The sequence below is a fragment of the Poromitra crassiceps genome (genome assembly GCF_964638095.1).
Source record: "Poromitra crassiceps genome assembly, chromosome: 13".
Taxonomy (NCBI): domain Eukaryota; kingdom Metazoa; phylum Chordata; class Actinopteri; order Beryciformes; family Melamphaidae; genus Poromitra; species Poromitra crassiceps.
The window spans coordinates 6,328,488-6,354,930 of record NC_139644.1 but is presented as its reverse complement, the minus strand read 5'-3'; the positions used below and the strand labels follow the sequence as shown (position 1 = coordinate 6,354,930).

The window sequence follows — 26,443 nt, the reverse complement described above, 5'->3', positions numbered from 1 at the left end:
ACAGGTGTTAAGAGGTTATAAACAAAGATACACATCGATATGGAGATGACAGGTGTTGTGAAGAGGGAATAAACAAAGATACACATCGATATGGAGATGACAGGTGTTGTGAAGAGGTTATAAACAAAGATACACATCGATATGGAGATGACAGGTGTTAAGAGGTTATAAACAAAGATACACATCGATATGGAGATGACAGGTGTTGTGAAGAGGGAATAAACAAAGATACACATCGATATGGAGATGACAGGTGTTGTGAAGAGGTTATAAACAAAGATACACATCGATATGGAGATGACAGGTGTTAAGAGGTTATAAACAAAGATACACATCGATATGGAGATGACAGGTGTTGTAAAGAGGTTATAAACAAAGATACACATCGATATGGAGATGACAGGTGTTGTGAAGAGGTTATAAACAAAGATACACATCGATATGGAGATGACAGGTGTTGTGAAGAGGTTATAAACAAAGATACACATCGATATGGAGATGACAGGTGTTGTGAAGAGGTTATAAACAAAGATACACATCGATATGGAGATGACAGGTGTTAAGAGGTTATAAACAAAGATACACATCGATATGGAGATGACAGGTGTTGTGAAGAGGTTATAAACAAAGATACACATCGATATGGAGATGACAGGTGTTAAGAGGTTATAAACAAAGATACACATCGATATGGAGATGACAGGTGTTGTGAAGAGGTTATAAACAAAGATACACATTGATATGGAGATGACAGGTGTTGTGAAGAGGTTATAAACAAAGATACACATCGATATGGAGATGACAGGTGTTAAGAGGTTATAAACAAAGATACACATCGATATGGAGATGACAGGTGTTGTGAAGAGGTTATAAACAAAGATACACATCGATATGGAGATGACAGGTGTTAAGAGGTTATAAACAGAGATACACATTGATATGGAGATGACAGGTGTTAAGAGGTTATAAACAAAGATACACATTGATATGGAGATGACAGGTGTTGTAAAGAGGTTATAAACAAAGATACACATCGATATGGAGATGACAGGTGTTAAGAGGTTATAAACAAAGATACACATCGATATGGAGATGACAGGTGTTGTGAAGAGGTTATAAACAGAGATACACATCGATATGGAGATGACAGGTGTTGTAAAGAGGTTATAAACAGAGATACACATCGATATGGAGATGACAGGTGTTGTAAAGAGGTTATAAACAGAGATACACATTGATATGGAGATGACAGGTGTTGTAAAGAGGTTATAAACAGAGATACACATTGATATGGAGATGACAGGTGTTGTAAAGAGGTTATAAACAGAGATACACATCGATATGGAGATGACAGGTGTTGTGAAGAGGTTATAAACAGAGATACACATCGATATGGAGATGACAGGTGTTGTGAAGAGGTTATAAACAAAGATACACATCGATATGGAGATGACAGGTGTTAAGAGGTTATAAACAAAGATACACATCGATATGGAGATGACAGGTGTTGTGAAGAGGTTATAAACAAAGATACACATCGATATGGAGATGACAGGTGTTGTGAAGAGGTTATAAACAAAGATACACATCGATATGGAGATGACAGGTGTTGTGAAGAGGTTATAAACAAAGATACACATCGATATGGAGATGACAGGTGTTGTGAAGAGGTTATAAACAAAGATACACATCGATATGGAGATGACAGGTGTTGTTAAGAGGTTATAAACAAAGATACACATTGATATGGAGATGACAGGTGTTGTGAAGAGGTTATAAACACAGATACACATCGATATGAAGATGACAGGTGTTGTGAAGAGGTTATAAACAAAGATACACATTGATATGGAGATGACAGGTGTTGTGAAGAGGTTATAAACAAAGATACACATCGATATGGAGATGACAGGTGTTGTGAAGAGGTTATAAACAAAGATACACATCGATATGGAGATGACAGGTGTTGTGAAGAGGTTATAAACAAAGATACACATCGATATGGAGATGACAGGTGTTAAGAGGTTATAAACACAGATACACATCGATATGAAGATGACAGGTGTTGTGAAGAGGTTATAAACAGAGATACACATCGATATGGAGATGACAGGTGTTGTTAAGAGGTTATAAACAGAGATACACATCGATATGGAGATGACAGGTGTTAAGAGGTTATAAACAGAGATACACATCGATATGGAGATGACAGGTGTTAAGAGGTTATAAACAGAGATACACATCGATATGGAGATGACAGGTGTTGTGAAGAGGTTATAAACAAAGATACACATCGATATGGAGATGACAGGTGTTGTGAAGAGGTTATAAACAAAGATACACATCGATATGGAGATGACAGGTGTTAAGAGGTTATAAACACAGATACACATCGATATGAAGATGACAGGTGTTGTGAAGAGGTTATAAACAGAGATACACATCGATATGGAGATGACAGGTGTTGTTAAGAGGTTATAAACAGAGATACACATCGATATGGAGATGACAGGTGTTAAGAGGTTATAAACAGAGATACACATCGATATGGAGATGACAGGTGTTAAGAGGTTATAAACAGAGATACACATCGATATGGAGATGACAGGTGTTAAGAGGTTATAAACAAAGATACACATCGATATGGAGATGACAGGTGTTGTGAAGAGGTTATAAACAAAGATACACATCGATATGAAGATGACAGGTGTTAAGAGGTTATAAACAGAGATACACATCGATATGGAGATGACAGGTGTTGTAAAGAGGTTATAAACAAAGATACACATCGATATGGAGATGACAGGTGTTGTAAAGAGGTTATAAACAAAGATACACATTGATATGGAGATGACAGGTGTTGTGAAGAGGTTATAAACAGAGATACACATCGATATGGAGATGACAGGTGTTGTGAAGAGGTTATAAACAAAGATACACATCGATATGGAGATGACAGGTGTTGTGAAGAGGTTATAAACAGAGATACACATTGATATGGAGATGACAGGTGTTGTGAAGAGGTTATAAACAAAGATACACATCGATATGGAGATGACAGGTGTTAAGAGGTTATAAACAAAGATACACATCGATATGGAGATGACAGGTGTTGTGAAGAGGTTATAAACAAAGATACACATCGATATGGAGATGACAGGTGTTAAGAGGTTATAAACAAAGATACACATCGATATGGAGATGACAGGTGTTGTAAAGAGGTTATAAACAAAGATACACATCGATATGGAGATGACAGGTGTTAAGAGGTTATAAACAAAGATACACATCGATATGGAGATGACAGGTGTTAAGAGGTTATAAACAAAGATACACATTGATATGGAGATGACAGGTGTTGTGAAGAGGTTATAAACAAAGATACACATCGATATGGAGATGACAGGTGTTAAGAGGTTATAAACAAAGATACACATCGATATGGAGATGACAGGTGTTGTTAAGAGGTTATAAACAAAGATACACATCGATATGGAGATGACAGGTGTTAAGAGGTTATAAACAAAGATACACATCGATATGGAGATGACAGGTGTTAAGAGGTTATAAACAAAGATACACATCGATATGGAGATGACAGGTGTTGTAAAGAGGTTATAAACAAAGATACACATCGATATGGAGATGACAGGTGTTAAGAGGTTATAAACAAAGATACACATCGATATGGAGATGACAGGTGTTGTGAAGAGGTTATAAACAGAGATACACATTGATATGGAGATGACAGGTGTTGTGAAGAGGTTATAAACAAAGATACACATTGATATGGAGATGACAGGTGTTGTGAAGAGGTTATAAACAGAGATACACATTGATATGGAGATGACAGGTGTTGTGAAGAGGTTATAAACAGAGATACACATCGATATGGAGATGACAGGTGTTAAGAGGTTATAAACAGAGATACACATCGATATGGAGATGACAGGTGTTGTGAAGAGGTTATAAACAGAGATACACATTGATATGGAGATGACAGGTGTTGTGAAGAGGTTATAAACAAAGATACACATTGATATGGAGATGACAGGTGTTGTGAAGAGGTTATAAACAGAGATACACATCGATATGGAGATGACAGGTGTTAAGAGGTTATAAACAGAGATACACATCGATATGGAGATGACAGGTGTTAAGAGGTTATAAACAAAGATACACATTGATATGGAGATGACAGGTGTTAAGAGGTTATAAACAAAGATACACATCGATATGGAGATGACAGGTGTTGTGAAGAGGTTATAAACAAAGATACACATCGATATGGAGATGACAGGTGTTAAGAGGTTATAAACAAAGATACACATCGATATGGAGATGACAGGTGTTGTAAAGAGGTTATAAACAAAGATACACATTGATATGGAGATGACAGGTGTTAAGAGGTTATAAACAAAGATACACATCGATATGGAGATGACAGGTGTTGTAAAGAGGTTATAAACAAAGATACACATCGATATGGAGATGACAGGTGTTGTAAAGAGGTTATAAACAAAGATACACATCGATATGGAGATGACAGGTGTTGTGAAGAGGTTATAAACAAAGATACACATCGATATGGAGATGACAGGTGTTGTGAAGAGGTTATAAACAAAGATACACATCGATATGGAGATGACAGGTGTTAAGAGGTTATAAACAAAGATACACATCGATATGGAGATGACAGGTGTTGTAAAGAGGTTATAAACAAAGATACACATCGATATGGAGATGACAGGTGTTAAGAGGTTATAAACAAAGATACACATCGATATGGAGATGACAGGTGTTAAGAGGTTATAAACAAAGATACACATCGATATGGAGATGACAGGTGTTAAGAGGTTATAAACAAAGATACACATCGATATGGAGATGACAGGTGTTGTAAAGAGGTTATAAACAAAGATACACATCGATATGGAGATGACAGGTGTTGTGAAGAGGTTATAAACAAAGATACACATCGATATGGAGATGACAGGTGTTGTGAAGAGGTTATAAACAAAGATACACATCGATATGGAGATGACAGGTGTTGTGAAGAGGGAATAAATGAGTACTGTCACTTGATAATCTTCTTTTCTCCCCTCCAGGTGACTTTGACATCCCTTCTTCTCGTGAAGACGTGGACAGAGACAGTCCATGGAACCAGTGGCTTCGATCTGAGATACCCCAACTCTTCCTCCAGGCCATGGATGTCTTCACTGTAAGACAATGGCTACAGGGCTGTATGAGCTATTGTCATTGACAGAACAGATTAGATTAGATGTTAATTTAACGATTTAAGGTGATTGTCATAGTAAAACGATACCACAAAGAAAAAGAAAATCTAAAGAATAGGGCAAATGGGTGGTATAATGCAACTGCCAGTACAGAGCTAGAATATACTAAGTAGAAATACAGTATATTATTGAAAAGTATGAAAATACATGAGTTGTAGTATCTACACAGGTTGTTCCAAATAACAGGAGTAGAACATACTGAGATGAAGGAAAAGTGAAAATAAGCATATAAACCTGATGAATAATATACAGTATGAAAATAAATTATATTCTAAAAAAGTGAGCCTGAATCAGAATTGACAGAATACCGGTATACCGGTTTGTGCAAAATGTTCAACTTGGAGCACTCGTTAGTCTTTGGTTATTGGTTTTCCCTTTGAACTAATAGGATGTTCTCCTTGTTCCAGGATCACCCAGAGTTCAGCGGGCTGAAGGGTCTCTGTCACTTCCTGCAGTTCGTCCCCCTGCCTGACGAGGTGCTGGACTTCTTCAAGCCCGTCGCCGGGCAGATCATCCAGCTGCTCAAGGGCAACGCCTTCCTGCCCACACTCAACTCAGGTACTGCTCACACCTGCAGTGTGTTTGTGGACGGAACATGGTGGTGTGAACATGGCCGCGGTGTGAACATGGCGGTGTGAACATGGCCGCGGTGTGAGCGCACTGTCCCCGAGGAGATGGATCCTTTTCATTAGTAACGTAAGGCGGTAGGATATGAGCGCTAGACTCATGTTAGAGCTCCATTACTAGCGTTGAGTTGCGTTGCCATCAACGTTCTCCCTGCTCCACAGAGTGCGTTGACTTCTGAATGGATTCACCAGAAATGAATCTGTTAAATGTATCTAATGCAGGAGAACGCGTGCATCAACCAATGCGTGCGGAATGGAATCATAGTGTCAGAATGCATGAAGACAGCATCAAAATACGGTGTGTTCATCGGAAAAGGTTCCTTAGTTCTTTTTCCTATTGCCCTCAGAAATGTTTATATTTTTTAATTTGGGTTCTTCTCTTTTTCTACCCAATTATCATCCTCTCACTGCCATGTTCTTTTTTTCCAGCTCAGTTTGTAAATACAGTCCAAACTGCCCTCCAGCAGTTTATACAGATAGCAGCGCTGTGTCCCTCTGAGCTCTTCTGATCAAATCATCCTCACCCCTCCATTCCTCTGTCGTTTCTCTCCCAGATGGCGACGTCGTGTACAAGCTGCCGTCCCAGGTGGCCGTCTGTCAGGACGCTGTGATCCGCGAGGTGATTGGCGGAGACGAGCTTGACAGGCACTTGTCTCTGGCCTATCTCCACCCAGGTCTGCAGCCTGCCCCTCCCACCTCCCTGCTCACTCACCTGGGAGTGCGACACCTAAGGGGATCTGATGTTACCACGGTAACCACGGCCATGGCCAAGGAGCTGGTGCAAGGAGGAGGCATCCATACAGGTGTGTATTGGAGATGGAGAGAGAAAGTCGATGGTTCTGTCGCTCTTTTCCCCAGTTTATATATCGGCCTCCAGTCCAAGACCCTCGACATCAGGGACGTGCACAGATAGACACTAGGTGGTGCTAGAGCACCTGACCTTTGCCCTCGGACCAGATCAGTGCCCCTTTTGAAAGTTATTTTTTTGTCTCTCTGGCTTCTAGACGGTGGCCTACGTGGGCTGGCCAGGCTGCTGGTTTGTAACTTCCGTGCTCTGGAGCATGGCTACGGAGAGGCAGACGCCATCTTGCAAACCCTGAGGGATCTACCCATAATCCCCCTGGCGGACGGACGCGTAGTGGCACTCAGCGGGCAGGGGGTCTTCTTCCCCATGGAGGAAGCCAAGAGCAAGAAAAAGAAAGCTCAGGCTGGTAAATACTTAACTTTATTCAATGTCAAACTTTCTCATGTATTATTATTATTATTATTATTATTATTATTATTATTAATTATGAGATAGAACCCCTGAAAAAGAGCATGCTATTTGTCAGACTACTTAACCCGTACATCAAACCCTTAACCCCTACGCGCTGCGTATGCCAATAGAGCAGGTGATGCCACGCAGCAGTCGAGCTGTGGGTGAGCCCGCGCAGCTCCTGAGCTGCAGGGTGGGCGAGGCCACGCAGCGGGCGAGCCTAGGAATCGAGCCCAGTTCCAACAAATTCCCCCCTCCTGATCCACTGTTCCTCTCATTCTGTCTGTCTTTTTCCAGGACCTTTTTCCGCCTTGTATCAGGACGTGAGCGTGGTTCATCCCTCTCTGCTGAGCTGCGTGGAGCCTCTGGAAGGCCAGCAGGTACGAGAGCTGCTCAGGAGACTGGGTGTCCATGACCTGGAGCCCCAGGAGCTGCTGGAGCGACACATCTACCCCGCAATCCGCAGCAGTAGCTGGAAGGTAACTTATAGGGAGCCAAAGTGAACGTCGCTTCCTGCCTCTCTCAGCGTACCAGCGTCTGAGAAAATATGAATGGTGGTCAACGATCGGAGAGAGACGCGACTCTTTTTGATCCCGTTTGAATTGTGCCACGGGGGGGTACACGACACGTATCATGTTTGTCAATGTAAACGATAACTTTGTGGTAAAACTGTGGCACTATAATACGTCTATAATACGTATATATACGTCAATGTGAGCCTCGAGTTGGCAGCTAGAAAGTCATATTCGAATGTCAGCTCAGACACAAGCGGGCAGACACACACACACACACACACACACACACACACACACACACACATACTGCCCTGCCACTGCCACCCTGTATTTCTGGGAATTTTCTGAATACAGGATGGCAGGGGAAAGCTCTGCCTGGCTGCCCCCCCGACACACGATGCTACCGTGAGGATAGTCTGTCACCTACATTCGAACGAAACGAGGTACCTCATTAAGCAGGTACCTACTTACGTAGCTAGGTGATAGACAGGTTCCTTGCATTTCATACAGAACCTAAGTCTACCTTATGTAATTGTCTGTTCTGTGAGCTGTTAGGTAACTTTCTTCTGTACCCCATCCCCTCCTTTTAATTTTGCTTCTCTCTCTCTCTCTCTCTCTCTCTCTCTCTCTCCCTCCTCTTCCTCTTTCCTCTGGCACCACCTCTAGTCCAAGCCTGAGCCAGTGGTTGTGAGTTACCTGGTTTTCATCAAGCAGCACTCTACCTCCAGCCAGGACTACTCAGATGTTGCAGTGCCTGTCCTCACCAGCAGGGGTCTGCTGTGCCCGGCACTGGACAAGGTGCACTTCTCTGAAGAGTACGACAACATCAACCTTCCTAAGACACTCCCTGGTAAATGAGCATCCACAGCTATAGGACCACAGCCACACACACACACACACACACACACACACACAGTTGTAGTTACTGAGGGAACGATGTGGCCAGGATGGTAGGGAGGGAGCCTGCGGTGTAGATCAGTGATACTCAACTTGCGGCCCGCAGGCCACATGTGGCCCGTGATGGAATTGCATTTTTTTACAGTGCACCTGAACGCAACCCGCTGAATAAGCGTCCAACTGTTCATGTCATTCTGGCCAATACTCCACTTTTGTTATAGCATTTCAGTCTGGAATATGGAATATCTTTCAATAATCTCTGATTTAGCTGCTAAATTGTCAAATACCGCCATCTGCTCGCTACCCAGGCACTTATGTATGTACTTAACCTAACTAACTATCCGGTGTGCACAACATTGTCAGACTAAAATCTGGCTGACACCCCAAAAACCTACAATCCGCTACAGAAAAATGTATAATGATTGTTTATTAACTGGCCCCTGGCCTTCTATCATTTCACGAAAGTGGCCCCCGGGCAAAGCAAGTTGAGTATCTCTGGTGTAGATCCTCAACACGAACGCCCGGGAAACAGAGAGTGCTTGACGGGCCTGCAGATCGGGGCAGGGAGACGTCCCGCACCACAGAGCTGCCAGTGACCAGCATGGTAGTTAGGGGGTCAACAGGGGGTGGGGTGATGAGGGGGACAGGGGCAACGGGGGACCCCAGTGGACATGACAACTGTCTCAAATGAATGTGGTAATGATTATTAATAGGAAAAAGCTACAAATAGCACGTTTAGCACGTTTACTTTCTGTCTGTCTTATGCATGTCTTTACCCTCCTACCTGTGTGCCTCCCCACTCCCTCACGAGGCTGTGACTGGGTGCTGCTGAGTCCCTGCTACATGCAGACAGACGGTGACGTAGCTGGATGGAGAGAGCTGTTCACCAGGCTGGGAGTCAGAGACCTGCTCATCATCCGCAAAGAAAGACGCAGCCTCAGTGCTAAAGAGCTGGTGAGGAGGACATCTGTGTGTGTGTGTGTGTGTGTGTGTGTGTGTGTGTGTGTGTGTGTGTGTGTGTGTGTGTGTGTGTGTGTGTGTGTGTGTGTGTGTGTGTGCGTGCGTGCGTGCGTGCGTGCGTGCGTGCGCGCGCGCGTGTGTGTGTGTATGCACCTGCTTTTGCAAGGGTGTGTGTGTGTGTGCGTGCGTGCGTGCGTGCGTGCGCGTGTGTATGCACCTGCTTTTGCAAGGGTGTGTGTGTGTGTGTGTGTGTGCGTGCGTGCGCGACAAATAATTTAATCTCGTATTGACTTTATTTTTTCTTTTTGCCTGAACACACCTGCCAATGGGATAATTGGACATGTGGAATGTGTGTTAAGTGTTGCTATGTAGGGATGCTTCTTACGCCCCAGAGGTCAAGTCGTTCTTCTGCTCATCAGGGAGAGCCTGATTCCCCATTGTTTTTCCACCCACTCCAGGCCTCCAGCCCCTGGTCAGCGGAGAGTGGACTGTGGCCGCAAGCCCCAGGGGAGGGGGGCTGCGTGCTGGATGACTACCCCAGCGAGGAGTTCCATGCTCTGGCCACGGCTCAGCTGCCTGGCACCCGCCTTCGGGAGCAGAGGCTGGCCCTGCTGGGGCTGCTGGAGTCCAACTGGGACACTGGGTAATTAACACACACTTACGTACATAGTCCTCTCTCTCCTCCATTTGCACTCATATCATGTGCTCTTCTCTTATTTATCTTGCAGTCAGTTCTTTTGAATGTTAGCTGTAGTAGGACTCCGCTGATAATCGCCTTTCTCATTTTCCAGTGCTCAGTACTCTCAGTACCTCACGGCCCAGGTGATCGACGGCGATGGGCGTACAATGAAAAGCACAAAATCCTCCTTCTACCACTTCCTGTCTCATCTGGACTGGCTCCCCGCCTATCGTCTGCTGGAAGGCGGCCCGCGAGAGACCGAGTACCTCTGTCCCAACGCCGTCTACCTGAGGTCACCTGAGGTCACCAGCCTGTTGGGGACACATGTCTGCTATGTCGACTCACACCCCAGCGAGTTCAGCAAAGCTCTCGGTAAGAATGTGAGACTTATATTATCCATAGCATGATCAGGTAGTTTATTCTTAATCATCCGTGGAATCGAATGCCGTCTGCAACATGGGAAATTGTAAATGGTCTCATAATGTCTAATGCTGTGTCTCTCCTTTAGGAATGAGATACAGCATCTCAGTGGAGTCGCTGATCATCTACCTGAAGAAATGGTGTGTCAAACCACAAGCAGAGACCCCAGAAGACAAGCTACCCGAGGACGAGTTGGAGGGGACAGGCTTCACCTCCACGGTGGAGCACATTCACAACGTCTACCTGTACCTGCAGAAAAACTGTTCCCAGAGCAGCCTGAAGGAGCTGTTCCAGCACACCCCTGCTGTCTTCATAGAGTACAACAGGTCTGTCAACAGTTGCATTTGTTTTTGAAAGATGAATCAGCACACGTTTCTCAGGGTTAAAGAGGACATGAGACATTTGATCATAATGACTCTAGTTCATTTGCATGTCACCTCAGACAAGACAGGACTCTGCTTTCAAGTTAGAAATTAAATTTATTGTCCTGTACAGGACAGTACAGTACAGTACAGGACAGGACAGTATAGGACAGGACAGGACAGGACAGTACAGTACAGTACAGGACAGGACAGTATAGGACAGGACAGGACAGGACAGTATAGGGTTGAGCGATATGTTAAAATGTTCCAACCGGCCACCATTAACCATTAACCCATCAACCGGTGATTGCCGATATATTCGTGCATGCGCATGGGGTTAAAAAAGAAAATAAATATATCTGCTTGCAGCAAACAGGTGAGTTTTGCGAGTTGCTTATACCTCCATGGTTTGGAGGTGTCTGTGTGTGTGTTTATTTATTTGTGCTTTTATAACATAACCGCTGTGAAACTATCATGAAAAAAACCTTTAATCCCTGCATTTGAGCGGTTCTGCGCCGCTTGCTCTCCCCATTCAGTGTCAACCTCGCTCTCCCCATTCAGTGTCAACCTCGCTCTCCCCATTCAGTGTCAACCTCGCTCGACCACACAAACATTGATTAGTGACATAATCAAGCAGCACCCTAGATGGTGAAAATGTGAAATTCATCTTTCTACCAAATCTAGGTACATTTCAGACTTGAAAACAGTGTCCTGTCTTGTCTGAGAGGAAATTCAAATGAACTCGCAAATGACTATGATCAAATGTTTCATGTCTTTAATTCCTGAAGAATGATTTACACACAAGAGGCCACAAGTCTGTCTCTACCTCGCTTCTCTAGGCGGAATGATGGCTGGTGTTCGGGACACTTCTACCACCTGAAGGAGGTGTGCTGGAACGAGCCCACGGGTATCTTTAAGCGCTACAGCAGGCTGACGAGCGGACCAGGCAGCACCGTCCAGGAGCCCAGAATCTTGGCTCCCTTCTATAGCCAACTGGAAGGCATGAGGGAGCTTTTCAGCAGGGTATGCTGTTCTATTGTTGTGCTCCTGCCAAGATCATGTGTCTCTGTGTTTGTCCCAGACAAAGCAAAATCTTTCAAAAGTATTGCATTTATTAGCATTTAGGGGCGCGCGGGTGGTGTAGCGCTCTATTCCCTCGCCTACCAACATGAGGGCCGCAGGTTCTATTCCCTCGCCTACCAACATGAGGGCTGCAGGTTCTATTCCCTCGCCTACCAACATGAGGGCCACAGGTTCTATTCCCTCGCCTACCAACATGAGGGCCACAGGTTCTATTCCCTCGCCTACCAACATGAGGGCCACAGGTTCTATTCCCTCGCCTACCAACATGAGGGCCGCAGGTTCTATTCCCTCGCCTACCAACATGAGGGCCACAGGTTCTATTCCCTCGCCTACCAACATGAGGGCCACAGGTTCTATTCCCTGGCCTACCAACATGAGGGCCACAGGTTCTATTCCCTGGCCTACCAACATGAGGGCCGCAGGTTCTATTCCCTGGCCTACCAACATGAGGGCCGCAGGTTCTATTCCCTCGCCTACCAACATGAGGGCCGCAGGTTCTATTCCCTCGCCTACCAACATGAGGGCCGTAGGTTCTATTCCCTCGCCTACCAACATGAGGGCCGTAGGTTCTATTCCCTCGCCTACCAACATGAGGGCTGCAGGTTCTATTCCCTCGCCTACCAACATGAGGGCTGCAGGTTCTATTCCCTCGCCTACCAACATGAGGGCCGCAGGTTGTATTCCCTCGCCTACCAACATGAGGGCTGCAGGTTCTATTCCCTCGCCTACCAACATGAGGGCCGCAGGTTCTATTCCCTCGCCTACCAACATGAGGGCTGCAGGTTCTATTCCCTCGCCTACCAACATGAGGGCCGCAGGTTCTATTCCCTCGCCTACCAACATGAGGGCCGCAGGTTCTATTCCCTCGCCTACCAACATGAGGGCTGCAGGTTCTATTCCCTCGCCTACCAACATGAGGGCTGCAGGTTCTATTCCCTCGCCTACTAACATGAGGGCTGCAGGTTCTATTCCCTCGCCTACCAACATGAGGGCTGCAGGTTCTATTCCCTCGCCTACCAACATGAGGGCTGCAGGTTCTATTCCCTCGCCTACCAACATGAGGGCTGCAGGTTCTATTCCCTCGCCTACCAACATGAGGGCTGCAGGTTCTATTCCCTCGCCTACCAACATGAGGGCTGCAGGTTCTATTCCCTCGCCTACCAACATGAGGGCTGCAGGTTCTATTCCCTCGCCTACCAACATGAGGGCCGCAGGTTCTATTCCCTCGCCTACCAACATGAGGGCTGCAGGTTCTATTCCCTCGCCTACCAACATGAGGGCTGCAGGTTCTATTCCCTCGCCTACCAACATGAGGGCCGCAGGTTCTATTCCCTCGCCTACCAACATGAGGGCTGCAGGTTCTATTCCCTCGCCTACCAACATGAGGGCTGCAGGTTCTATTCCCTCGCCTACCAACATGAGGGCTGCAGGTTCTATTCCCTCGCCTACCAACATGAGGGCTGCAGGTTCTATTCCCTCGCCTACCAACATGAGGGCCGCAGGTTGTATTCCCTCGCCTACCAACATGAGGGCCGCAGGTTCTATTCCCTCGCCTACCAACATGAGGGCCGTAGGTTCTATTCCCTCGCCTACCAACATGAGGGCCGTAGGTTCTATTCCCTCGCCTACCAACATGAGGGCTGCAGGTTCTATTCCCTCGCCTACCAACATGAGGGCTGCAGGTTCTATTCCCTCGCCTACCAACATGAGGGCTGCAGGTTCTATTCCCTCGCCTACCAATATGAGGGCTGCAGGTTCTATTCCCTCGCCTACCAATATGAGGGCTGCAGGTTCTATTCCCTCGCCTACCAACATGAGGGCTGCAGGTTCTATTCCCTCGCCTACCAACATGAGGGCTGCAGGTTCTATTCCCTCGCCTACCAACATGAGGGCCGCAGGTTGTATTCCCTCGCCTACCAACATGAGGGCTGCAGGTTCTATTCCCTCGCCTACCAACATGAGGGCTGCAGGTTCTATTCCCTCGCCTACCAACATGAGGGCTGCAGGTTCTATTCCCTCGCCTACCAACATGAGGGCTGCAGGTTCTATTCCCTCGCCTACCAACATGAGGGCTGCAGGTTCTATTCCCTCGCCTACCAACATGAGGGCTGCAGGTTCTATTCCCTCGCCTACCAACATGAGGGCTGCAGGTTCTATTCCCTCGCCTACCAACATGAGGGCTGCAGGTTCTATTCCCTCGCCTACCAACATGAGGGCTGCAGGTTCTATTCCCTCGCCTACCAACATGAGGGCTGCAGGTTCTATTCCCTCGCCTACCAACATGAGGGCTGCAGGTTCTATTCCCTCGCCTACCAACATGAGGGCCGTAGGTTCTATTCCCTCGCCTACCAACATGAGGGCCATAGGTTCTATTCCCTCGCCTACCAACATGAGGGCTGCAGGTTCTATTCCCTCGCCTACCAACATGAGGGCTGCAGGTTCTATTCCCTCGCCTACCAACATGAGGGCTGCAGGTTCTATTCCCTCGCCTACCAACATGAGGGCCGCAGGTTCTATTCCCTCGTCTACCAACATGAGGGCTGCAGGTTCGCACCCCGGAAGCCGGATAAGGGTATCATCTTGGTCACTGCACTAGCACCTCCTCTGGGGGGACTGGGGGGAATAAGGTGTTCCTCTGCACGCGCTACATCCTCCCAGTGAAACTCCTCGCTGTCAGGTGAAAAGAAGCGGCTGGTGACTCCACATGCATCGGAGGAGGCATGTGAGAGTCCACACCCTCCCCAGATCAGCAGAGGGGGTGGAGCAACGACCGGGACTGCTTAGACAGGGGATGATTGGCCAAGAACAATAGACCAGAACAGCACATCCGGGTAATTTGCAAAACTTGAAGGCCGCGCCCCTTTTTATGGGATAACACAAGCCACTCGCGTTGACTTCAATGTAAAATAGCAGTACCCAAAACATCTATAGAAAAATAACAGAATTCATTTCCTTTATAAATGACCCAAAGACACCATGACATGACAATATATTTCAACTCGGCCGGCCATAGAATGCGCAAGATACATCGACACGAGGTACTTGCCTTATATGAACGCTGTATCCAGTTTCCACCAGGTTACATGCATCGTCCACATTGACGGTGTCACGCCTACCCTATCGCAGACCAGTTTTTTGTTTTTTTTATTGTTAGTGAAACTATAACAACACAGCAACTCTTCGGCATATCTCTATCAAATTAAACCGTTTTAAATAGTTTGTTTGAAGTGGTTTTGGCTTCTTGTACCGTCGTTTACTATGGTGGGTTTCCCCTAAAAAGGGGCGCAGCCTTGGAGCTGGGCGCTTGAAGACGCGACGCAGTTCTGGTCTATTGGGAGAAAGGGGGGCGGGGGTTATTACAGTCACTCCCCCATTACTAATGCTGCACTGTGTGTGTGTGTGTGTGTGTGTGTGTGTGTGTGTGTGCGTGTGCGTGCGTGTGTGTGTGTGTGCGTGTGAGTGTGTGCCTGTGTGTGTGTGTGCGTGCGTGCGTGTGTGTGTGTGCGTGATGTCTATGTGTAGCTGCTGAGTGTGGACACCTGCCCCAACATGAATCAGTATGTAGGTCTGTTGGAGCTGATCTGTTTGTCGTCTCCCATACCAACTGCTGAAGTGCTGCAGGATGTGTCCGTGCTCTATGCCAGACTTGGTGAGGACCTTTACATTGTCAGTCCCTTTTGCCAGTCCCTTTCTTCTCACATTCAATGACTCACATTATGTCCCATCTGTCTGCTGCTAATCATCTTTCTGGTGGACAACTGTTATGGCCCCTATAATTGGTAATTGTAATAGTGCTCTCATATCATATAACATGTTTCTCTTTTACAGCTCACAAGTGTAAGATTCCAGTATTTGGGGAGCAGGAATACACTCAGACAAAAACCATTCCCAGCTACTGCTCCACAATGAAGGGTGAGGAACACAGACACATGTTGCAAACACCACCCAACCCCCACAGCTAGGGCTGCACTGATCCAATATGCAGGATTGGAATCGGATTGGATCCGGGTGAATTCCGATGCATCCATATCTGATCAACCTCTGATCCATTTATTTATTCCAGGTATGCTGAAGGACATGAGGGTGTTCCCCACCAAGGATAACACCTGGGTGACTCTGGCCCACAGACCCATGATCTCTGACAGCAAAGAACTGGAGAAGATCTTTAAACCCCACAGTTGTTTGCTCAACCTGCCACCCCCAGACAAGAAGACCAGGACCAGGACTGGGAACCAACATGGTATGCTGCTGCTGGAACATTTTCTTTCTATATGGTTATCAATGTTAAAGTTATTGTGTTACAGATCCCATCATAATTTGGGAAAGCACTTGGGATAGTAGCAGATGTTTATCTGACTATAGACTAGCTTTTGCCTTTTACTTAATTACCCATTATTATTTTTTACCTCCGTTTTATGTTTTACTTTCATGTTTCTGGCCTTGATTTGATGTCTTATCCTGCTTTCATTGCTTTTGGTGTGGCTTTATAATGTAATGGTTTTCTGAAAAGTGGCTAAATAAATACAGATCTTTATGGTCATATGATTTGCCTGACAGGTCAGACAACACAAGGAGATCGAGTTAGCAGTGTGCCTGCCTTCAGCGACGAGGACCGGTTCCTGTTCTTGGAGATCTGCGGTATTCGCCAGCTGTCGCAGTGCGTGAAGACCGAGGCCCTTACAGAGAACCTGAGGCCCTGCCCCTCCATGCAGGCCCTAGTGCACTCACTGATGCCCTACATCCAGAGGTTCCTCTACCACCACGAGGAGCTGGGAGACATCTACTCAGAGCTGCTCCACAACCACATCGGAGAGAAGATCAAACGGCTTCACTATGCACAGGTCAGAACATTTGACCATCACTCTCAGGACATTTTCGCACAGTTACAGTATTTTGAACCTTGGAGCATTCTTCCTTAGTTAGGTTAGTTCTACAGTAGAAGAAGTTCAGTAGGGCTATAGCCTACTGAACTTGTTTTGGCAGTATGCCTGTAACTAATATAATAAAGTAGACTACAATAAAACATACATAATAATAATAATAATAATACATAATGAACTCAACCCTGCGGTGGAGTCACATGGCCGCAGTGATGCTGTTATCATCCCAGCCCTAAGCACACTAAGTTATAGACAGATAAGGACATGTTTTTCCTGGAGGAAACATCTCACACCAGATGTCATACTAATAAAGGAATGGATGCTCCCACATGGCTTTTGTTTATCTTTATATATCGGTTATGGTTTCCTTGACATTCGGCTGTGTGAAACGTAATGTAACCGATACATGGTTCAACAAAGCAACTATACAAAAGGTTTTGAGAACACCCTCAGAGTAAAGTTTTGAGAACACCCTCAGAGTAAAGTAAAGTTTTGAGAACACCCTCAGAGTAAAGTAAAGTTCTGAGAACACCCTCAGAGTAAAGTTCTGAGAACACCCTCAGAGTAAAGTAAAGTTTTGAGAACACCCTCAGAGTAAAGTTTTGAGAACACCCTCAGAGTAAAGTTTTGAGAACACCCTCAGAGTAAAGTTTTGAGAACACCCTCAGAGTAAAGTTCTGAGAACACCCTCAGAGTAAAGTTCTGAGAACACCCTCAGAGTAAAGTTCTGAGAACACCCTCAGAGTAAAGCTCCTCTGAGCAGCTCTTCTGTTGGCCTGATGATAAAGTTCTGAGAACACCCTCAGAGTAAAGTAAAGTTCTGAGAACACCCTCAGAGTAAAGTAAAGTTCTGAGAACACCCTCAGAGTAAAGTAAAGTTTTGAGAACACCCTCAGAGTAAAGTAAAGTTTTGAGAACACCCTCAGAGTAAAGTAAAGTTCTGAGAACACCCTCAGAGTAAAGTAAAGTTTTGAGAACACCCTCAGAGTAAAGTAAAGTTTTGAGAACACCCTCAGAGTAAAGCTCCTCTGAGCAGCTCTTCTGTTGGCCTGATGGTAAAGTTCTGAGAACACGCTCAGAGTAAAGTTCTGAGAACACCCTCAGAGTAAAGTAAAGTTTTGAGAACACCCTCAGAGTAAAGTAAAGTTCTGAGAACACCCTCAGAGTAAAGTAAAGTTTTGAGAACACCCTCAGAGTAAAGTAAAGTTCTGAGAACACCCTCAGAGTAAAGTAAAGTTTTGAGAACACCCTCAGAGTAAAGTAAAGTTCTGAGAACACCCTCAGAGTAAAGTAAAGTTTTGAGAACACCCTCAGAGTAAAGTAAAGTTCTGAGAACACCCTCAGAGTAAAGTAAAGTTCTGAGAACACCCTCAGAGTAAAGTTTTGAGAACACCCTCAGAGTAAAGTAAAGTTCTGAGAACACCCTCAGAGTAAAGTTTTGAGAACACCCTCAGAGTAAAGTAAAGTTTTGAGAACACCCTCAGAGTAAAGTTCTGAGAACACCCTCAGAGTAAAGTAAAGTTCTGAGAACACCTTCAGAGTAAAGTTTAGAGAACACCCTCAGAGTAAAGTAAAGTTCTGAGAACACCCTCAGAGTAAAGTTTTGAGAACACCCTCAGAGTAAAGTAAAGTTCTGAGAACACCCTCAGAGTAAAGTTTTGAGAACACCCTCAGAGTAAAGTAAAGTTTTGAGAACACCCTCAGAGTAAAGTTCTGAGAACACCCTCAGAGTAAAGTAAAGTTTAGAGAACACCCTCAGAGTAAAGTAAAGTTCTGAGAACACCCTCAGAGTAAAGTTTTGAGAACACCCTCAGAGTAAAGTAAAGTTCTGAGAACACCCTCAGAGTAAAGTTTTGAGAACACCCTCAGAGTAAAGTAAAGTTTTGAGAACACCCTCAGAGTAAAGTTCTGAGAACACCCTCAGAGTAAAGTAAAGTTCTGAGAACACCTTCAGAGTAAAGTTTAGAGAACACCCTCAGAGTAAAGTAAAGTTCTGAGAACACCTTCAGAGTAAAGTTTAGAGAACACCCTCAGAGTAAAGTTTTGAGAACACCCTCAGAGTAAAGCTCCTCTGAGCAGCTCTTCTGTTGGCCTGATGATAAAGGCAGACTCATGGCACCTGCAAATAGAGCTAGAAGTTCCAAATGCAATGCAGCGTGAAGCGTCTTCATGTTTGTGGATCTGCGTTTTGTCTCCTCGTGTATCAGGTGGGTAAGCTGTACATCCGCTACCAGCTGTCTGTGTCCGCCGACGATGACGACGAGGCTGCTGTGGTGCAGATTCAGGATGTCATCTGTCTGCTGAAGGACAACAAGGAGCTCTACGTCCAGAAAGATCACCTCTCAGCCAAGCTGGACATCTGCAGGTGTGTGTGTGTGAAGAGACAGGCCCAACACTGTTGTGCTGTGAGACCTTGTCCCCACAACTACTTAAAGTTTAAGTTTAAACATTCACAAATTATCAATAGGATCTTGAGAAACAACATTGCAAGTTCGGCCATTAATCTGCCCTAATTACCTAATACAAATCGAGCTCCGTTAGGTCACCCACAGGGGCCACCCTTTACACTTCCTGAAAGATTCAGCGTGATCACATGTAAAATTGCATAGATGTGGCCGAATCACACACACACACACACACACACACACACACTCACACACACACACACACACACACACACACACACACACACACACAGACACACACACGCAGACTTTTCATTCTCATGATAGGATAGGATTCTAGGATGGAGGGTGGTAGGAGGTGAAAAGTGTGTAGTATATGTGGGGTGATGCCTGCATGCACACGTCCTGTAATACCTTGTAATATTATAATATTATGTGTGTGTGTGTGTTGCAGAGAGCTGGTGAAGCTATTCTGCACAGAGAACAGCCACAGGAAAGAGCTGATCCAGTTTGTGACTGGCCTAATGACCTCACTGGGTGTAAGTGATATGACCTCTAATGACCTCACTGGGTGTAAGTGATATGACCTCTAATGACCTCACTGGGTGTAAGTGATATGACCTCTAATGACCTCACTGGGTGTAAGTGATATGACCTCTAATGACCTCACTGGGTGTAAGTGATATGACCTCTAATGACCTCACTGGGTGTAAGTGATATGACCTCTAATGACCTCACTGGGTGTAAGTGATATATGATCTCTCCTGGCATTGAATCACTAAACTATATGCATTGAAAAGGCTCCTTGCTTGTTCGTGGTCTTTCATTCTGTCGTTCTCTGCCTTTCTTCTGCACACACACACACACACACACACATTGAACATTGATACATCTATGGTGAATATCCTATCTGTGATTTTCTTTGTGTAACAGTTGCTTTGGGACATGGGGGGAGGGGCGTTTCAGAAGACTTTCCGAGATTAGTCAGAATTCGGAGTTTAAAGTTGGAATTTTGAGGAAAAAATTCTCTGATTAATGTCAGAATTCTGAGGAACAAAATCTGTGATAACCGCACAGTTTTTCCAGCGTAAATGGAAAGAATGCAATGATTTGGCTACCCATGGGGACCAGTGGACTCAGCTTTAATTTTATTATTTTACCCAATAAAGTAAAAGTAAAAGAAAAGTCATTCACTGTGTGTGTGTGTGTGTGTGTGTGTGTGTGTGTGTGTGTGTGTGTGTGTGTGTGTGTGTGTGTGTGTGTGCGTGGGTGTGTGTGTGTGCGTGTGCGTGTGCGTGTGCGTGTGTGTGTGTGTAGGACCCAGGAGCTCTGAAGAGATACTTGCACAAGGAGGACATCAAAGAGCTGCCCGCCGATGAGGAGCGGTGGGAGGTCCCAGAGCCTCCCAAACCAGAGACTAGGCTGGAGAAACGTATGGAAGACACATCATCAATGGGCTAATAAATACCCTGTTCAGGACAACTCAGAACACTGGAAAAAATGAATTGAACAGTTGTCGAGGTCGGAATTACAGGTCGGAATTGCGCGTATCATTGCAGAGCTCCGGTTTGTCCGAGTTGACATCATCAAAGTGTTTGTTGACCTAATTTGCAGTGGTTCCCAACCTTAAAGGAGAATTATGTTTTTTAACACCCCGGACCTTATTTCCACCTTAAAATATGATGTTTTACTCAGCCAGATAACTTTCGTTTCATTCGGATCCCCACAGAAGATATTCAGCAACAAGTAGAGTCCTGGAACAGGCGATACCAGCTCAGTGGCCTTGTGCTCTGAGTGTCCGCCCTGAGACTGGGAGGTCGTGAGTTCGATCCCCGGCCGAGTCATACCAAAGACTATAAAAATGGGACCCATTTGCCTCCCTGCTTGGCACTCAGCATCAAAGGGTTGGAATTGGGGGGTTAGATCATATGATTCCCGAGCGCGGCGCTGCTGCTGCTCACCGCTCCCCCAGGGGATGGGTCAAATGCGGAGAACAAATTTCACACATTGTGTGTGACAATCAGTGGGACTTTACCTTTACCTTTAGAACGGGCGAAAACGGGGCATGCATAATGCACTCTGTAAACAACATATTTTCTGTCATGCTGCGGTTCATTATGGTTGTTATATAATATAGAGAACATGAATTAGTGATGTAACGAACCTCCGTGCTGCCGACAGCCTGCTCTGTTTGCTGTCCGAGTGTCCGTCACATTGATAACAGCTCCTCACCCTCCCTCCTTGTGTAATCCAGACATTATTCCAGACCGGCTCAAATAAATACACCATTGAATTCATCGTCCATAATCTCGAGATCAGATATCACAGCCAGCGGTGTCTATCTAACATGCTACAGATCTACTGCTCTGAGCTCTGAAATCTGCCTTGCAGGGCAGAGTTCGAACTCAGAGCAGTTGATCTACAGATCGAGCTCAGAGCAGTGTTAAGTGTAATAATAAGTGTAATAAAACAGGCGAACCCATGAAAATCTTAACTGACACTTGTTTAATTAAGTCACAGCGTTAACGAAAACAGTGTTAGAGGCAATCTGTGTTTGGGAGCATGTTGTGTAACCGTTCCTTTCTTCTTCTCCTTGGTTTTCCCACTCCTTCTTATCTGCTGTAAAGCAGCACCATCAAAGAGCTTCTCTGCTGTCACCGCCCAAGAAGAGACGTCTCGCTCCGCGCAAAAGAACGGAGAGCAGACGCTCGTTTGCTGGCCTCCACGGGCGTCTATGGTGAACACCGACACCAGTCGCACAGGTACTGTACAGCACTGTATTCACCTTATGTAGCCCCGCCCACTTGACCCAGTTGTGTTCTGACTTCCTGTTCAAAACACCGTCTGTTTTACCTGCTCACTAGTACTGTACTGTCACAGGAAGTGTTCTGTGTTACCTGCTCACTAGTACTGTACTGTCACAGGAAGTGTTCTGTTTTACCTGCTCACTAGTACTGTACTGTCACAGGAAGTGTTCTGTTTGACCTGCTCACTAGTACTGTACTGTCACAGGAAGTGTTCTGTTTTACCTGCTCACTAGTACTGTACTGTCACAGGAAGTGTTCTGTTTTACCTGCTCACTAGTACTGTACTGTCACAGGAAGTGTTCTGTTTTACCTGGTCACTAGTACTGTACTGTCACAGGAAGTGTTCTGTTTTACCTGCTCACTAGTACTGTACTGTCACAGGAAGTGTTCTGTTTTACCTGCTCACTAGTACTGTACTGTCACAGGAAGTGTTCTGTTTTACCTGCTCACTAGTACTGTACTGTCACAGGAAGTGTTCTGTTTTACCTGCTCACTAGTACTGTACTGTCACAGGAAGTGTTCTGTTTTACCTGGTCACTAGTACTGTACTGTCACAGGAAGTGTCAACACAATAGGAAGTAACTGGCTGACTCCTGTGTTGGAACATAAGGTGAATAGGATGAAGGGAGCTGGAGGAGCACAGGTACTGTACAGCAGGGGTTCCCAAACTTAAGGATGCCAGGCCCACTTTGAAATCTGAAAATCGTCCACTGCACCTTTTAAACACAACTCTAATCAACATACTTAAATGATGGTATTTCCATATAACCTTAATATAATGTTTTGTTTTATTTCATTAACAGAGCATGTGAACTTGGGCATACAGCAAATTAATAAACCATCCACATGTAATTTTCTTTATTTGATTTGATTTTACCTTATTGTCGGAAGGTTCTGGAATTTGTCTTGCGTCCCAAGACACTGTTTCTTCTAAATACAAACACAATTTAACAATCAACAGACATATTACAACATACTGTATCGTCCGAATAACACGACCCGGGGGGGGGGGGCTTATCGGCAGTGTTGACAGACTCGCGGCCCACCTGCAGTACCTCCATGGCCCACCAGTGTTTGGGAATCACTGGTGTAAGGTAACCTGTCTGTTGCTGGCAAAGCTTTAACGTGGAGGAGGCGTCCGGATCTTCCATATTTCTATGACAGCTGAACCGCTAGTTGTAACTTTGTGCAGCCAGAGAGCTGGAGGAATATTTTTAAAATGTAAAACAGCATCCTGTCCATTTATTTTTGTCCCACCAGGTCAGGCAGATGGAATAGTAGATGCAGTTATGAAGATGTGGCCACCGCCTGCTGGGCCTAAAGACCGAGACCCAGAGAGAGGCGTGGCCCCTAGAGGCAGCAGCCCTGTTCCCCAGACTGTCAGCAGCAGCTACGAGGAAAACCAGCCTCCGAAGACCGGGAGCCGAACCGCTGACAAACCTGGCCCCCAGAGAGACCATCCAGTCCAGGACCAACCCAGCCCACAGAGAGACCATCCAGTCCAGCCTAACGCTGCTGCAGTGACCACCAGCATCCCACACCTTTCAGGTCAGACATTGGTGGTCATCTTCTCACAACTTCAATTCATGTCTTGTATGGTAGCATTTCGTAGCTTAGCATGTAAGCACCACTGAAGATCATGAAATTTTACACGGGTCTAGTAATTTGAGATCCATTTCCTCCTGTATAAATAATCCCTTCCAGAAATACAAACACTCTGTTGGTTAAAACATTAGAATACAAGACTTAAACAGAGACATTTCATCTCTCAATATTCAAAATGACATTACAAAAATGACAAAGCAATGCATTCTTTAGATGTATTCCTTGCTTAAGAATTCACAAATTCTGCATGTACCGTATAATACACCCTGCATGTAGCATATAATACACCCTGTTGTGTTGTTAAAGGTTCTGCAGTGGCTCCCGGTGTACTGACAGAGCACAGCCAACAGAGCGGCGCTGGACTGGGTGAGAGCGCCGAAAAGGATGGAGAGGGCAGCCAGCAGTCCACACTGCCCGGACAGTAGGTTTCCTCTCCGGCCTCCATAAACTGGGAAAAACACCACTCTCACATTGATGCAGAAAAATAAATGTTGGGTTTCCAGTGTTACTCAATGCGTAATCCTAATTCCCCCCATTTTTTTCCTCTCTCTCTTTCATCTCATCCTTGTTTGGCAGCAGTGTCGCCATTGACACAGTGATGGTTCCCAGCGTGTTCCAGGGGAGCGGAGACAGCCAGCGTCCTCCTCTGGTCCTGGACTTTCCCCTCTGGAACAAAGGACAGCCGCCACACGCCACTCTGGAGGATATGGAGCTGACCTGCGAGAGACCCAGCACCGTCAGTACATTCAGTGTAGCACTGTCCTGACAGACCAGGGTTTAGCTCTATCTGTCCTGACAGACCAGGGTTTAGCTCTATCTGTCCTGACAGACCAGGGTTTAGCTCTATCTGTCCTGACAGACCAGGGTTTAGCTCTATCTGTCCTGACAGACCAGGGTTTAGCTCTATCTGTCCTGACAGACCAGGGTTTAGCTCTATCTGTCCTGACAGACCAGGGTTTAGCTCTATCTGTCCTGACAGACCAGGGTTTAGCTCTATCTGTCCTGACAGACCAGGGTTTAGCTCTATCTGTCCTGACAGACCAGGGTTTAGCTCTATCTGTCCTGAGTGACAGACCAGGGTTTAACTCTATCTGTCCTGACAGACCAGGGTTTAGCTCTATCTGTCCTGACAGACCAGGGTTTAGCTCTATCTGTCCTGACAGGATAGTAGAGCAGAATGAAATTGAGCTAATAACGAGATTTTTTTTTTTTTCGCCCCATGATACATATTGTCACATTCGATATATCGAACCATCCCTACTGTATAGAATCAGCTAGTGTGTGTTCATGTAAATTTGCTCACTCAGTTACAACAACATACAGCTTATTCAGCTAAAGGCTAAATCCTAATTATAATGATCTCCATCGTCTTAACATGAACAAAGTCAAATGATGTACTTGTGAGGTCTTTTTCAGCAGCGGTTGTGCGTTGTCATGGGAAAGGTTTTCAGAGTCGTTGCTTTGCTCTGGGCAGGTGGTGCTGTACGACGAGCCTCGGGACGTGGAGGCGATCGGGGAGTGGGGCGAGCAGCTGGTCAACTCCTTCCTGTGCCACTGGCGGGACGGCGGCGAGGCCGGGCGGCCCACGCACGTCCTGTGGTGCAACCAGCGGGGCGAGACCGGCCACCCGTACGACTTCAAGCTCACCTTCGAGGCCACGGGGGAGGTGTACGTGGAGGTGAAGTCGACGGTGAAGAGGGAAAGGGCCTTCATCCACCTCTCCGCCAACGAGCTGGACTTTGCGCTGAAAGAGAGGGGGCGCTACCACATTTTCCGTGTGTACAGCGTGGGCGACGCCCAGAACGTCCGCCTGTGCCGCATTCAGAACCTGGCGCAGCACCTGCACGCCAAAGACCTGGCACTCTTTCTGTTTGTGTAGGTCCTTTTCATCTGTTTGTGTCGGTCCTTTTCAAGATCCTTTCACTTTGATTTTCTCACACGTCTGTGGAAGTTTGATTGTTTTGCGGCGAGTAGGAAGTGTTTTTCTGTACGGTTTGTGCAATATTTACACTATAAACCCATCACACACCGCCATGCTACTGAAAAACATTTATTATGCCTTTTTAAGTATATTCTAGCTGCACTGATTTTTTAAAAACATTTTTGTAAATGATGGGCATTGCTTATTTTGTTCTTCTTTTTTCATGACTTTACTCGTCTCATTTGCATTAAAGTAATGACACAATTTGCACATTCCTTTAAAGATTGTTCCAAATGCCTTTTAGTATGTGTCCTATCTTAAAGTCATCACTAGACAAACTTTATTTTTTTATCCTTAAAATGCGGTCTAACCCTCTGTGATTTTCTATGTTTTATTTTTGTGGTCACCATACCTCATCTTTACTGTAGCATTGAAAAATAAAATCTGTTTTTCCTACTGACACCAAGTATTCAAGTGGCTTTTGTGTTTTTATCATTCTCTGTGGCAGTCTTTAAACGTATTCCAACTCAGAGAATACTAAAGAGGGTGATGATGATGTAAGTATGTGAACACAGGTCAGTGTAGAGGCAAGTTAAACAGCCATGTGTGAAACAGGGTTAGGAGGCCCTAACTTCTGCTTATTATCCTGCGTGGTGCTGATGTAGCCCTGGACAACTGCATCCAGGTGAAGTGTCTTAAAGAGTATTTCATGTCAGCTGCCTCTGATCAGG

At 45.5% G+C, this 26,443-nt stretch overlaps 1 protein-coding gene across 1 annotated transcript in view; it reads left to right on the top strand.

Moving 5' to 3' along the window:
* LOC310787896 (uncharacterized protein) overlaps nucleotides 1-26,118 on the top strand; it is a gene marked incomplete at its 5' end in the record, with an annotated part of 51,457 nt that extends 25,339 nt beyond the window's left edge. Inside the window, 23 exons of the mRNA XM_083649350.1 lie at nucleotides 5,109-5,221; nucleotides 5,705-5,855; nucleotides 6,478-6,726; nucleotides 6,928-7,134; nucleotides 7,476-7,657; nucleotides 8,360-8,543; nucleotides 9,402-9,544; nucleotides 10,009-10,193; nucleotides 10,342-10,601; nucleotides 10,738-10,975; nucleotides 11,851-12,034; nucleotides 15,617-15,743; nucleotides 15,923-16,006; nucleotides 16,158-16,334; nucleotides 16,652-16,935; nucleotides 19,182-19,339; nucleotides 19,834-19,918; nucleotides 20,697-20,811; nucleotides 22,007-22,141; nucleotides 23,447-23,734; nucleotides 24,098-24,212; nucleotides 24,368-24,527; nucleotides 25,266-26,118. Coding sequence (XP_083505476.1) covers nucleotides 5,109-5,221; nucleotides 5,705-5,855; nucleotides 6,478-6,726; nucleotides 6,928-7,134; nucleotides 7,476-7,657; nucleotides 8,360-8,543; nucleotides 9,402-9,544; nucleotides 10,009-10,193; nucleotides 10,342-10,601; nucleotides 10,738-10,975; nucleotides 11,851-12,034; nucleotides 15,617-15,743; nucleotides 15,923-16,006; nucleotides 16,158-16,334; nucleotides 16,652-16,935; nucleotides 19,182-19,339; nucleotides 19,834-19,918; nucleotides 20,697-20,811; nucleotides 22,007-22,141; nucleotides 23,447-23,734; nucleotides 24,098-24,212; nucleotides 24,368-24,527; nucleotides 25,266-25,670 — 4,229 coding nt within the window. The 3' untranslated portion in view covers nucleotides 25,671-26,118. The remainder of the gene's footprint in view (nucleotides 1-5,108; nucleotides 5,222-5,704; nucleotides 5,856-6,477; nucleotides 6,727-6,927; nucleotides 7,135-7,475; nucleotides 7,658-8,359; nucleotides 8,544-9,401; nucleotides 9,545-10,008; nucleotides 10,194-10,341; nucleotides 10,602-10,737; nucleotides 10,976-11,850; nucleotides 12,035-15,616; nucleotides 15,744-15,922; nucleotides 16,007-16,157; nucleotides 16,335-16,651; nucleotides 16,936-19,181; nucleotides 19,340-19,833; nucleotides 19,919-20,696; nucleotides 20,812-22,006; nucleotides 22,142-23,446; nucleotides 23,735-24,097; nucleotides 24,213-24,367; nucleotides 24,528-25,265) is intronic.
* Between the last annotated feature and the right edge of the window lie 325 nt (nucleotides 26,119-26,443).